Genomic DNA, 13,789 nt, shown 5'->3' on the forward strand with positions numbered 1-13,789 from the left:
TTCAACATTTTAGAGAGTTTTAGATGAGACATTAATTAAGGTTCTTGAAGACAGATCACGCCAATGTTTTATTGTAATTACGGTTTCTCATAAAAACTTTCCACAACTGATAATCGTCAGCGACAGGACGCTGTAAACTTATTGGATCAATGTCAGTATCTGAGCAACTGCGCTCCTACCCCTCCCCTAACCCAACAGCAGTCAACTGATAACAGGTTAAGGATAATGTTGGGTTAGGGGAGGGGTAAGTGCGTAGTTGCTCACATACTTATATTAATCCAATCTATCGCTTTTTAACTCTTTACACCATAACATCAGTAGGCTTATTCTCCATGCTGTTCTTTATACATTTCCCAAGGTGCTGACCAGGAGAGTTTGTTTACCGATCAAAAGCTTCTTTTGTTGGTGATCATTTCCTTTATTCTTATGAAGTTAATGTGCGATTCAGCGCTGATATTGTAGAGAGAAATTTGATACTGGTCACTCATTGGGGTTAAAGGATAAAAGAAGTAGAAAGTAACTGTTGGATTTTAAATAGTGTGAAAAGTTTTTACCTCAGGGTTTTTTTTGCTTAAGCGGTCAGAATACTTTCGAACGAGCTGACCTATTTAGGTGAACACCACAAGCTACATTTGATATCTCAGAGCGCTCAAGCTATATTTTTTTGCATCTTTCCCTCTGGCGTGTGTGGTAGCCATGCGAAAGCCAAAGCAAGGTATTTGAAAAGACAAAGACAATCTTTACTCTATGTATTTGTTGCAAGAACCGGATTGTTTTTGTATGTCCCCTCCCGGCTGAATAATCCTCTCATTCGGAAATCTCTAGCCTATTTATTTCGTAAAGAGTTAAGTTGTTCTTTTACACAGAACCCTTTGCACTTAGTGTTTATCACTTACGTACGTGATCCGTTAGCGGACTTGAGATATAAAAATAATTTCTGAAAAAGATTAATCTGGAAATTTCGCAGTAAGATTCATTCAATTTAAGAGTTGCTTTGCCATTTCAAGGAAACTGGAGTAAAGAAGATTGTGTTTTGTTGTTTCCTACAACTTACCGAATGGACTTTGGACAACCTAGCACAAAGAATTACGCCAGCATAACAAACGCCACCTCGTCTAGTGTCTCGGAATTTACTATGTGCCTTTTTGTCAGAATGAAGGATACCAATTTCAGTAATGGCCAATGCCTCTACAGTTATGCGACTACTGGAGCACCTTTTGGGAATGCCTTCTACGTTTGTCTGTTTTCCCCAGGAATTAGGATTTCTATACACGCCTCGGGAGATGAGTAAGTGATATGACAAACACGATAAAGAAAAGTCTGTACTCGAATCAAATGGTCCATCCAGCCCAACCGTATCCTAGTCTTCTTAAAATAAAGCGACTCGTTGGAGTATTAATAACCCAACAACACTTGAGAACAAAAACAAGAGAACATGGTTGTTAACAACCACGTTCTGTTGTTTTTGTTCCCAAGCGACCTAAAATAAACAATTAAACGAGTCTAGTGATTTAATCATTGTTAATGACAAAATTTAGTGCTATGGGGTGTTGAAAATCTACACACTATACTTTATTTCATGCAAATCATTTTGCCATCTCCACCCGCAAATAGCAAAAGCTAGACGAGGCAGGCGGAGAGGAAAGGTTACAGCAGTCATAACAGATAATATAATAATTGTAAAGTAACTAAATAAACTATCTGGATAAACAAGCTAAAGTTACAAAATATATAGTCTTACAGAATGATATTACAATCAAATTTACTACTAACAGAACTATCAATTATATACATTGAGTCGAGGATGCAGAATTTGCCATTTTTTGTAGGAGAATGGGCACTTCAACATAATCGTCCTCTGCTTCCATTATCGAGAGCAAAAAGTCATGAAAATTTTTCTTAAAAGCTCCTTTGGAGAGTTGACGAAAGTTTAAAGTTTAGCTCCAAACCTGGAAAAAGAATCTTGATTTAGATTCAGTCTTGAAGTTTGAACATAATAATTTCCAGACGAAGAAAACCTGGTCTCATGCCTGTGCTTTGAATTAGCTTTAGTGAAGAAATCACAGATGTTAGACGGAGCATTCATGCAGGAAACGTCAAACATTATAGAAGATACTTTTTCAGCATATAACATTTGTAGGGGTAGAATTTTCGAGGAAATAAATAAAGGCACAGCATGGGCTCTAGGTTCAGAAAAGTACATCAAACGAAGGGCTCGTTTTTGAAGCACGAGGATTTTTTTAAAATGGGTTTTGGCAGCTTGACCGATGAATCGAATACATGGAGCTTGAGAATTTCCGTGAGCAAGAAAAAATGCACAGTGAATTCCCACAAAAACGGAGCCTTCTCTTTTCGAATAAAATAAATGGCAATGGAATTTAAAAAAGTTAAGTGACATTAAAATATCCTAATATATCTCTCATTCCAGCAGCTCACATGTAGGAATATATATATATATATATATATATATATATACACACACATACATATATATATATATATATATACATATATATATATATATATATATATATATATATATATATATATACACATGAAACTCATGCACATACGGCCTGCCAGCAGTTACCTGTAGCTCGTTGGAGGAGGAGTCAACTAGTGTATCAAATATAGGTGAACAACCAATCTTGATGTCACATTGAATTGGACCGCAATCAGTCAAAAACTGAGAGTTTCTAATATAGTTTTAATTGTTTATGTTCATTTTGTAAGTGATACAGACGCCAGAGTCAAAATAAATGATACCATGTGGCATCACATTTGTGTTACCTGGAAAAATACCAAAGGCGACTGGCAGTTTTATCTGGATGGACAACTTCAAAGCTCTGGAACTGGCTTGAAGAAAAATCATCAGATACCAGCCGGCGGAACAGTTGTCATTGGACAAGACCAAGATAAAGTCGGAGGGGGCTTTGATATCGAAGACAGCTTTGGGCCGGGTGAGGTAACAGAAGTCAATCTTTGGAGTAGGGTTCTTTCTGGGGATGAAATTGCAGCTCAGAAGGCAAATTGTGACATCGCACAAGCAGGCCTCGTTCTCTCGTGGGGACAGTTCAAAGGAAAAGTTACTGGTGTGAAAATAGTCGAGCCTTAAAAGTGATAGGATTTTTAACACCACCATCTTGTTTGCGACAAACTCTTTATCACAGAAAGAGATCCTTCCTCGAGCAAGGAACATTGTGGAGTCCAACAATTGTTATTACACAGATGACAGCTCTTTTATCCAGTTCAGTAGAGTGTTTCGTAGATTGCGCCCTTCTATTTATGATTTGATAACCTTAAGGTTGCTCTCTAGTCGCTCGTTACTGTTGATGAAACGCCAAAGTTCAGGACTGAAGTAGCGAGTATCATTCAGTTATTAGTCACGAAGCATTTCAGCTAAGTTTGCACGAATATCATGATCATAATCACCAAAACATGATCTCTGAACCACATGACACAATTTGTATCTCTTTCTTAGTGATTTCGTTGCACGAGGCAATCGAAGGCGAAGAAAAAAGAGAGGGTAAAAAACATTGCTTCCTTGGGTGAAATCTTGGATAGTGGCATGCCCCCCTCTAGAGTTATATTGCACCGGAGTATTTTCCCTTAACTTAACCTTTAAAGAAGAGCTCAAAACCCAGCCTTGAATTTTGTTAATGATTTCCATCCATTGTGTCTAAGTCACAAAACCTTCCTACGTACCTTTGTCTTGTAAGTTTTGTTCCCTCGGTTTTAAATATTTGTCATGGTGGATTTCTTTTCAATTGTAATTGTAATTGATTATGGTTTTAAGTAACCGTAAGTGCAACCGTAATCATATTTGAGATACGTACTATTAACGGGTTGGAACTGGTGACGACATTTGGCTGAAACTCGATTTGTTCATAATAAAGGTAGTTGTAATGTGTTGTCGTAAAGGAGGTCAATTGATGAAGTTTGAAGAAGAACCAACTTTTATGTTTTAATTAATTTTTTTATTTCATTCGTTCATTTATATTCTACATACTATTTACTATCTACAATACTTTTAGTAAGATTTGCGACATCAATCACAATACCAATGTTACATAGATAGTACAAAAAAACGTATTTCAATCGAGTGTCGCAAAACCAAAACCAGATTAATCCCCTTAGTTTATCAAGAAGAAAGTGGGGTATCTTATTGTATGTTTATCTTACATTGGAAATTTTTTCGTTGTGGCGTACTTATAACATTTTTACACGCGGGATACTGTCAATGAAGTTATTCACGATCAGATTGCGTACTTACTCAACATATAGTAGAGTCACCACTGTAGATAACATTGCATCATTCTTCTTAAATCATGGATGCTTACTACATTTATTTAAGTTACAAGGTAATTTTAACTTGAGGGTCTCCATGAGGCGATGATTCTTACGGCTAACGGTTAAAAGTTTGGCCATTTTACGTCAAACACTTTATTTCCTACTGTTTCAATTAAAAGATGAAATTTTTGGTTAACTTATTTTTACGATCAAATGGTTAAATTTATCACTTTTTACCCCTAACAATTACTTTTTTTCAACGTTTTACGGCTAATTAAGATCTCCTACCTTTGGAAAGCAATTTTTGACATTATTTACGCCAAAATTATGAGGGAGCTGTGTATTCAACAAAAAATATTCAATTATCCAATACGTTACTATTTTACCGCAAGAAGCGGGACGTGAATTTATCTGTCTAGTTTCCGTCTAGAAGATGGCATATTGTCAGAAATTCTGCCTTTTTGGTTTGCTTGTTACGAAGTGTGGCGTATTCCTTAAAATGACCAATTTCAGTGTCGGTCAAAGTGGTGCATTTGTCATGGCAGGTGTGGCCTATGGAATACGAGCTCACTTTAAGCAAGCCCGTTTAACGTTTGACGTTAAGTAGATAATTTGGAGAAGTGGATGATCATATTAATATTAAGGTTTTCATGAAGCCGATTTGTACAGTGTCCGTCATTAATTTGAAAAGAGTTCCAATAAAAATTTGTCGAAGCTTTAAATGATTTAGTGTTGTTTAGGCTTCCACACTTGACTTTACAATTCTAGTGATTCACGTGAGTGAATCATTTCATTTTGAATTTGATATGTATAAATATACATTAAAAAGTCACACGCGTCTGATTGGCCGAAAACGAGTTCGTTTTTTCATGTATTAATAGTAGTAGTAGACAGTCGTCGGACCATGTCCATGACTAGCGCAATTGCGACAAACACTTTCTCGCGTGGCTAAAAAGCCCAATTTTAATACGGCAGACACGGCCGCATCCACTGCACACAAAGACACATGCCACTGGAACACATGTTGCTTTGTTCTTTGCTGCTCTTCCCTTAGCTCTTCTTTCATCAGCTTCAGCTTTCAGCCTTTCCTCTCCCGCTTGGAGAGCCAGACTGCACACAGACCTCCAATCACTCCGATCTGCAGCATGTAGCTCCCAGTTATCTGTTGGCAGGCCAGTGGCAAGCATATCTCTCTTGCATACGTCCTTGAAACGCAGCTTAGGTTTCCGGATTCCAACTCGCCATACAGCAGATCCTTAGGGATTCGCCCATCCTCCATCCGGTACACATGACCGAGCCACCTCAATCTGCGCTGTCTTAGCAGGGTGAACATCGAGGGGATATTGGCTCTTGCAAGTACCTCATTGTTAGAGACCTTATCTGTCCATGAGATGGAGAGAATGCGACGAAGACATCTCATATGGAAGATGTTCAAGCGCTTCTCCTGACTAGCGTAGGTAGTCCAAGACTCGCTACCAAACAATAAGGTGCTCACGATGCAGGCACGATACACAGCAACTTTAGTTTGGGTAGTTAGCTTAACTCATATCTGTAAACTAAGATCAACAGTTTAAAATGTTTTTATGAAAAGTTCATAAAGCGGTATGTTGCGAGAGTAGGATTCCCCGGCTTCATATCCGTCTACCAATGTCCTGTTCTCGCTGTCGTGACTTATGACAGTCACGCCAACTTCGCCTTTGTCACTCATGTCACAGGTGACGTGTAAGATAGCAATCCTCGTTCACAACGTTGACAAATAAGCAGCTTAAAGGTTTTGTCGTGAAACGGTTTAAGTCTCCCAGTCAAATCTGGTGTAGTCAGTCATGTTTGAAAAACGCCTGGTGTACTTCAACAAACTTCAAACCTGCTCCTCGAACTTCCAAGTCTGATGGCAAAGGAACTTGTGAACTAAACAAGCACGACTTTATCAAAGAAAACGCACATCTACAGTTCGAGGCGGGAGCCATTTTCTCAGCACTTATTGCCCCCGCAGGGTTTTTGGCCCCAGAGGGCCAAAAACCCGAGGAGGCACCTTAGGACTCCCCGCGTAATATAGAGGAAGACTGGAGAAGAGGGAATGTGGGTATTTTCGGTAGATCATAACCAGAAAAAATCTCGATTTGATCGCTTGCACGGCCGCAAGGTATCAACGTTTTTCCCGCAAATGGTCATGGGCTGCCAGTAAAAAGACACGCGCGCGAGGACTTTTAGGATCGGCGTCTTTGACAAGAGATTTGTCCTAGTATAGAGGAAGACTGGAGAAGAGAGAATGTAGGTGTTTTCGGTTGATCGTAACCAAAAAAAATCTCGATTTCGATTTTTGATTTGATTGATGATGGTACTGTAGGGCGGGGGCAGCTCTAGTGAGAACTATAACTAGTTAAGGTAGATAATTGCAGGATTTGGATCGTTTTCAATGTATTCGCGGTACCAAGTTTAATCATAATAATTTCACAGTTTAACCCTTTCCTCTATTCGGGAAAAATCCCCTTAATTAGGCTGAGGTCTTCAGTGCAATCTTTTTTTTCGGAGAGCTCCAGAATTTAATAAAATTAAAATTCAATTAACTAAAATTCAAAGATGATTGAAAACTGAATTTCTACGCGGAGTTGTGGTACCAGACACAACCTGCATAACGACCAAAGAGAACTAGAAAGAATAATCGTTGTTATTTCTATACCCATAATTTTCAACCCTTAGTTTTATAGTTGTCCGTTAACCCCCTTTTCTGTGAAAAGATCCACCCACTCTCATGCAGTTCGTGAGCCGTAAAAAAATGCTTTTCCTTTAACTAACGAAGGACAATAATAAAAAAAAGAGATAAAGGAAAAAATATTTCGTCGGGCGTTTGGTGATAGATAAAATCAACTGCAAATGTTATGCACCTTAAAGAAAACCATTAACTAATTATGCAAATTTTTGTAAAGAACATAAAACTCGAACTGATGCTTGCCAGCAGAAGCAAGTTTTGGAAATGGCACATACGCTTTCTTTTATTCCCTTTTAAATGAAATCCTTTTCCAGCAAATATAGGAATTTAGAAACATCATTGTTTGATCGAGATATTTGAAATTATATGCCGTCCCCAGCCATTATGGCTGATGGGTTCATGTTTGTTTCTCATTTGCATCACAAAAAAAGTGTAGTGACTCCACCATTAGTAAAAGCTTTAGGTTGTTGCGAATCTCATATTACTGTCTTTGAATATGTAATAGTTTTGAACTAAAGTTTATAGAAGCTAGACCATTAATAAATAACATACCTTGGCTTCGTTTGAATTCTGCCAATACATGTACTTGTAGATGTTGACTAAATGCATAGTTAAAAACAAAATTTTTAGGCAGCCAGTTTACCCCAATGGTTTTGTCTGAACATTACGACTTTGTAAATCATGTTTTAGAAGTTTGTTGAAGAATTGGTGAGGACAGATAAATTGTTTAGTTCAATTTGGCGATGGGTAGGCTTGATACCTACCCGGTTGTTGGAGCTGGATCTAGGAGATAACAAAAACACTGAACTTGAGAGCGTGACTATTTTCCAGCGAATTATTTTTATCCATCAGTAGGAAAGTGAAATAATTTTGCAGCATATTTATGTTTATTTATATTCTTCTCATTATTCCATCGGCTACTCTTTCTCTTTAGGATTGCCGACTAGCAGCCTGCACCTGTTTAAATGGTGGTGTGTGTTTTTATGACAAGAAAAAGCAAACTTATCAATGTGAATACAAGCCCCCTTGGACCGGAGAAACTTGTGCTGATCTGTGTAAGAAACTACTTTGTAAAGTAGAATGAAGTTGTAATGTATTGCCTGTCGAGAAAAGCTTCAGAGCAGTTTTCCTGTTGCATTTATGCGACAATTGAAAAAATTTAGCGTGACAGTTTTCTGCAAACGAGCAAACAAACTTCATTCGAACGCTATTTTGCTCAGATCTTTTCCTTAAAAATTTTGCATTGTCTTGCTTTTGTAACGCACATGCTTTAAGAGATTTACTTCGATTCAAAAGCGTTATTAGCTAGACCAACTTAGGCCTAGTTTATACGTCGCGCTACAGTCGAATTTAATTCAGACGAATTTAATTCCATTAAATTCGTCGTTCCGTCGACATAAATCGTGGCGTGGTTTTATGCGTCGAAATCAATACGGTCGAATTTAATTCTCTTCCCAACTGCAGTGTCTCTGGTCAGAGGTGTCATTTTGAAACAAACATGGCGCGGGCTAAAGCTCTGAAAACAATTTTCCTCGAGAAAATTTCCAGGGAAAGACAACGGCGACGTCAATTACGGCGTAATATGGTTACATTGGTGTTAATGAGGAAAAGGTTTATCGTACGACTTTGTTTGCTGACGTGTCTCCTGTTACAGTTAAGTGAAGATGAAATTAGCGCTCGAAGACCTCGCAGTTGTCGTCGCAGTCATAAAAACACAGGTTGGTGGGAATTGGTCTGGGCGTCCTATGATGAAGGAAGATTTAAGAAAACCTTTCGTGTATCAAGGAATACGTTTAACTTAATTTTGAAGAGTATTCGACCTGATATTGAGAAAGATTTTGTCACAGAGCGGCCCGTTTCTGCCGAATGTAGGCTGGCTATATGTCTTCACAGATTAGGTAGAGGTGACTACCTATACACCATTGCGGAACTGTTTGGCCTTGGTGTGACGACCGTTCACAAAATCATAGAGGAAGTATGTGAAGCGATCATAAGAAACCTGTGGAAACCTTCGGTGCAAGCGCATTTTCCAATCACCAAACAGAATATTATGGAGAAAATGGTGGATATGACAGCGTGTTGGCAATTCCCCAGTTGCTGGGGTGCTGTAGATGGGTGCCACATCCCCATTCAGTGCCCTCCTGGCGGTCTGAAAGCCTGTAAAGAGTATCATAACTTTAAGAACTTTTATTCAATAGTATTGATGGCCATTGTAGATGCACAGGATCGTTTCATCTGGGCAAGTGTTGGTTTTCCAGGAAATTCACACGATTCCATCATTTTCCAGTCCACTGACTTGTGGCACAACATTACTGAAAACAACATCATACCATCAATTTCTCAAGTCATTGAAGGTACCGAGGTTTACCCGATGATTTTGGGCGATTCTGCTTTCCCATTCAGAGTGTGGTTAATGAAACCATATGGTAATGCTAACCTTACACCTGAAGAGGGCTATTTTAACTATCGTCTAAGCCGCGCAAGAATGGTAACTGAGCGAGCCTATGGACAACTGAAGAGCAGGTGGAGAGTTTTGTATCGAAAGCTAGAATGTAGACCAGATTCGGTGAAACTGGCCACGCTCGCGTGTATTGTACTTCACAACATCTGCATTACCACAAAGGACAGCCTTCCTGCCCAACTGGATTTGTCAATTGATCCTTTCACACAAAAGAAAAGGTCCAGAGAAGAAATACGACATCTGTTGCAGATGCGCAACTGCCCTAAGAGAAAGGATTCATCTCGCAAAGCTGGAGCAATACGGGAGGCTCTGACCAGGAAAATGTGACAGGAAAAAGAAGCAAACGAACTGGAAATGTAGACGTGATTAAAACAATTTTTTTGTCATCCATGTTATTTTCAAAGTTCTCCATAGATTGTAACAAATAAATCACTTCACATTTCAGGTAAAGCAAGTGTTTTGTTCCATAAAATAATCAACGCCCCTGTGAAGTTTTTTGTTAGACCTCAAACTCCCGCTAACTCCGGCAACCGTCTTAAACTTTAGCGCGTACTTCAAGAACCTGTTACTTGCCTTCACGCCGGAACGCGAGTTCTACGCTCTTAATCCACGGGGGTAGAAATGAATATTTTGTGGAACTGTCTCAATTTCAACTTAGGCATTACATGTACAAGCCCTGAAAATCGGCATTATATGAAAAACTCGCTTACTTCACTATTACATTTCTTTTCAGTACACATAACAGAAAAAGAAACAAATTTGACCAAAGGTACTGAATGTCATGACATTCCTAATAAGTTTGTTGCATTACTTCTCATCAATGCTTTAAGCGACCCATTTTAAATGCAAGTTAGAAAGGCACAGGTCTCGAGTTCATGTTCAAGCAAGCAATGATATTCATTGGATCAAGGAATACTATTAATATATGACATTACGTTGCATCATTGTACATTTTTTAGACATTACATACAGTACCATGAGATAAACACTGTTATGATGAGAATTGCAATACTGTAATTCAGTTGTTATTTCCTTCGTTAAAGAAATGTATTGATTCTTTCACCATATTATTTTCCTTTGCTTTCCAACTTTTGTAATATAATTTCAAACAAATTAACAAAGAGATATAAAAAAATGAACGAAAAGATTCAAAGTGAAACACAACGTTTGAATGATTTGTAAACCATAATGTACATTTCAGTAATACACATTATGATATCCTGTTCCTTTCATGTTTTTGAGGGAACAACTTTGAAAGGGTATTTACACTGTCACCAGATGAGATGTATTTAGGATCATTTATAGGAAGGGTAGCCTTGAGGAGACAGCAGTACTTGTTTTCCATTGCACAAGTTTTTGTTTTGACTACTCATAACCACAAAGTAAACATTAAACAGAGAATTATTGAGGATCATATCTTGACAACCAAAACTACCTGTGGTGGTATCTCAGTGCAAAGAAACTACATGGGAACTCAGGTAATATTATTAATACCTCTGCTGCCAAAAATTAAATAGTTTGGCCTGCACCTGTACATAATTTGCATCCACTTCAGGAACATTGCCAGGTATACCTTGTAAGTTGGCTATCAGCTCATTCAATCAATTATGACAGTTAACGGTACAAAACTTACTGGTCGGACATTTGGTTGATATTTGCTTTAAAATGTGTTCTCAAAGTGCCTTTAACACCCCCCCCCTCCCAACCAACTGTTTCCCCCAATTTTTCCCTTAAATAAATGTTTGTATTTTTCTCTCAAATATATATTTGTATTTTTCTGAGCAAAATTCCACTGTTTTGTCTTAATTTGCTTAAGACCTGGATTTTTATGGATAACAACAACGACCAACTTGGACCACAAGAAGCATGGCTTCATTCCTGTTTGACATCACAGACTGCTTTCAAAGCATTTTTGCACTGCAAAGCAGTTTGTGATGTCATGAACAAGGAATAGATCCATGCCCCTCACAGCTTGGTTGTGTTTGAGATAAAAACAGACTTAATTTGCAAATTCTTTTAAAAAACCAATATTTAAACAAAATGCTACACTTCTTGAACCATCATATCAGTGCAATATTGAGATTTCTGCTGGTGGAAAAAGATTATTTGAGTTATAGGCACTTCAAGACCATAGTGTAGAAGGCTCTTTTCAAAGCAGTTCCAAAATAACTTTAAAATATTAGAGTGCATGCCAAGACCCTTTCAAAATTGGTACAACTGCGAAACACCAGATTGTCCTTGTGAATTCATAGTTGACTGAACGTGATGTGGGAGAGACCGCTCATCATTTTTTGGAGCAGATGACATCAATGGTGTGTACCCAAAGGATGGGGTACTTGGGTGACTGCTGCTAGCTCTGGGATTGGACACAGACTGTTGTGCAAAATTATGGCTTTGATGATGAAAATCATCAGAATAAGAACTGCTATAAGGATGGAAATTACCATGGGGTTGCATGTTTGGATTGCTGTTGGGTGTTAGTAGGCCACACATCAACTGGAAGTACCTCATTTCCTGTTCTCTAGACTGCTTCATATCTTCCCTTAAAATTTGCAAAAGTTCTTTGGTGGGATCATTCTCAATAGTACTTTGAAGTAGTTCAACAGCTTTTGCCATCTGCTCAGTTTTAGCTCTTTTAGAGGCAGGTTTCTTTGCCAAGAAACGTTTACCCTTGGATGGGACCTCTCCACTGCTATCCATAAGGCTGGATGAAGTGCTTGCACAGTCTTCATCATCACCATCAACTTCTTGATCATTCTTGCTGGTATCTTGCTTGTCTGCATTTCCAATATGTACAGAGGGTTCACATGCATTTTCTCGTTGACATGAAACTCTAGTTTTAACAAGTACATAAAGAAGGTCAAACCATTTACCATATCCCCATTCTTCAACAAACCTTTCAATACCTGAAGCAGTTTTCATTGTCATGCAGATCTGCTTACACGTACTAATGCATGACTTAAATTTATTTCTCATTTGTTGCACTTGGAAAGGAAAATCACTCCCGGTGGTCTTATTGTATTCGACGTTCAGCCGTTTCCACACCATCTCATAAGCTTCAGTGTTGCTTGCTTTCTTAGTATTGCAAAATATCAGTTTCTTGACCAGCTGGTCATCATTAACAATGATATTTACCATATCAGTAATGTGATCTTCTTTCCAAGTCGCTCTCCGCCCAATTCTTTTCTTCCTTTTCCCACATTCAGAACTCACCATTTCACCTTCCTCGATGAAATCTGACTCTTTTTCTTCTTCTTCGCGAATACATGTTGTAAGATCCCTCTGACCATGGTCTTTGTCATCCACTTCGCTCTGACAATCTTTGACAAGCTTTTCTGTACAAAGAGCACACTTGAGACAATACCCAACACGTTTATTTGGTTGCCAGCCGGTAGCTTCTTCATTAACTTCAGGAATCGAACATTCCGATCGAACACATACACTTTTACCACACGTTATACAAGAATACTTCGTTTGTCTCTCACAATTACTGCAAGAAAATGACAAACTTTTCCTCCAAAGCGCCATAGCTATGAACTACAACGTAAACTCGCGCCGAAATGCCCAAGAGGAATTTCTGCGCATGCGGAATACTTGAAAAGCTCGCCACGGGTCGCTGCGGGCTCGCCAAAATAAATTGAAATACATTAAGAAAATGTATGCATTTCATTCGACGCGAAGCTAGCGCGACGTTAAAATTGAAGACGCTTTATCGATATTTTATCCGTCTTACCAAGACGGATAAAACGTCTAGGACGAATTTAATTTACCAGACGAATTTAATTCGTTTTAGACGTCGCGCTATCGTCGAATTTAATTGCTTGTGGGACCTTGAATTAAATTCGTCTGAATTAAATTCGACCGTAGCGCGACGTATAAACTAGGCCTTAATCATATATGGTTTGAAGATCGGTTGGTCAGTCGCCATATGATGTAGCTCCTTTTTACTGATGACAACTCTTTTGAAATGTTGTCTTGTAATCGCAAAAAGCTGTAAACTAAGATCAACAGTTTAAAATGTTTTTATGAAAAGTTCATAAAGCGGTATGTTGCGAGAGTAGGATTCCCCGGCTTCATATCCGTCTACCAATGTCCTGTTCTCGCTGTCGTGACTTATGACAGTCACGCCAACTTTGACTTTGTCACTCATGTCACAGGTGACGTGTAAGGTAGCAATCCTCGTTCTCCATCAGAGACAATCGGACAGATTCCACTTTTTGTCCTTAAAGCCACTGCAAGACTTTGATAAATATGTGAAAAGAAGTGAAACAGAGTGAGAAGTCGGTAAAGTTGCATGAGAAATTTTTTGTATGAGAAAGATATCGATT

General features: G+C 38.5%; 2 protein-coding genes across 2 annotated transcripts; one reads left to right on the plus strand and one right to left on the minus strand.

Moving 5' to 3' along the window:
• Nucleotides 1–958: 958 nt before the first annotated feature.
• LOC149047040 (neuronal pentraxin-2-like) lies at nucleotides 959–3,192 on the plus strand. Its single transcript, XM_089205212.1, has 2 exons — nucleotides 959–1,287; nucleotides 2,734–3,192. Exons 1-2 carry the CDS (start codon nucleotides 1,058–1,060, stop codon nucleotides 3,113–3,115), a joined length of 612 nt encoding a protein of 203 aa, XP_089061338.1. The 5' UTR covers nucleotides 959–1,057; the 3' UTR covers nucleotides 3,116–3,192.
• Nucleotides 3,193–11,208: 8,016 nt separating this feature from the next.
• On the minus strand, nucleotides 11,209–13,349 carry LOC149047041 (uncharacterized). The gene has a single exon (XM_089205214.1). It carries the CDS (start codon nucleotides 12,987–12,989, stop codon nucleotides 11,664–11,666), a length of 1,326 nt encoding a protein of 441 aa, XP_089061340.1. The 5' UTR covers nucleotides 12,990–13,349; the 3' UTR covers nucleotides 11,209–11,663.
• Between the last annotated feature and the right edge of the window lie 440 nt (nucleotides 13,350–13,789).

The sequence above is a fragment of the Pocillopora damicornis genome, chromosome 4, assembly GCF_964200805.1.
Source record: "Pocillopora damicornis chromosome 4, jaPocDami1.2, whole genome shotgun sequence".
NCBI classification, from domain to species: Eukaryota; Metazoa; Cnidaria; class Anthozoa; order Scleractinia; family Pocilloporidae; genus Pocillopora; species Pocillopora damicornis.

Coding starts and splice junctions, on each gene's coding strand:
- LOC149047041 (XM_089205214.1), bottom strand. CDS start 12,989: ATGGCGCTTTGGAGGAAAAGTTTGTCATTTTCTTGCAGTAATTGTGAG.
- LOC149047040 (XM_089205212.1), top strand. CDS start 1,058: ATGGACTTTGGACAACCTAGCACAAAGAATTACGCCAGCATAACAAAC. Junction 1,288..2,733: donor ATACACGCCTCGGGAGATGA/GTAAGTGATATG, acceptor TCATTTTGTAAG/TGATACAGACGCCAGAGTCA.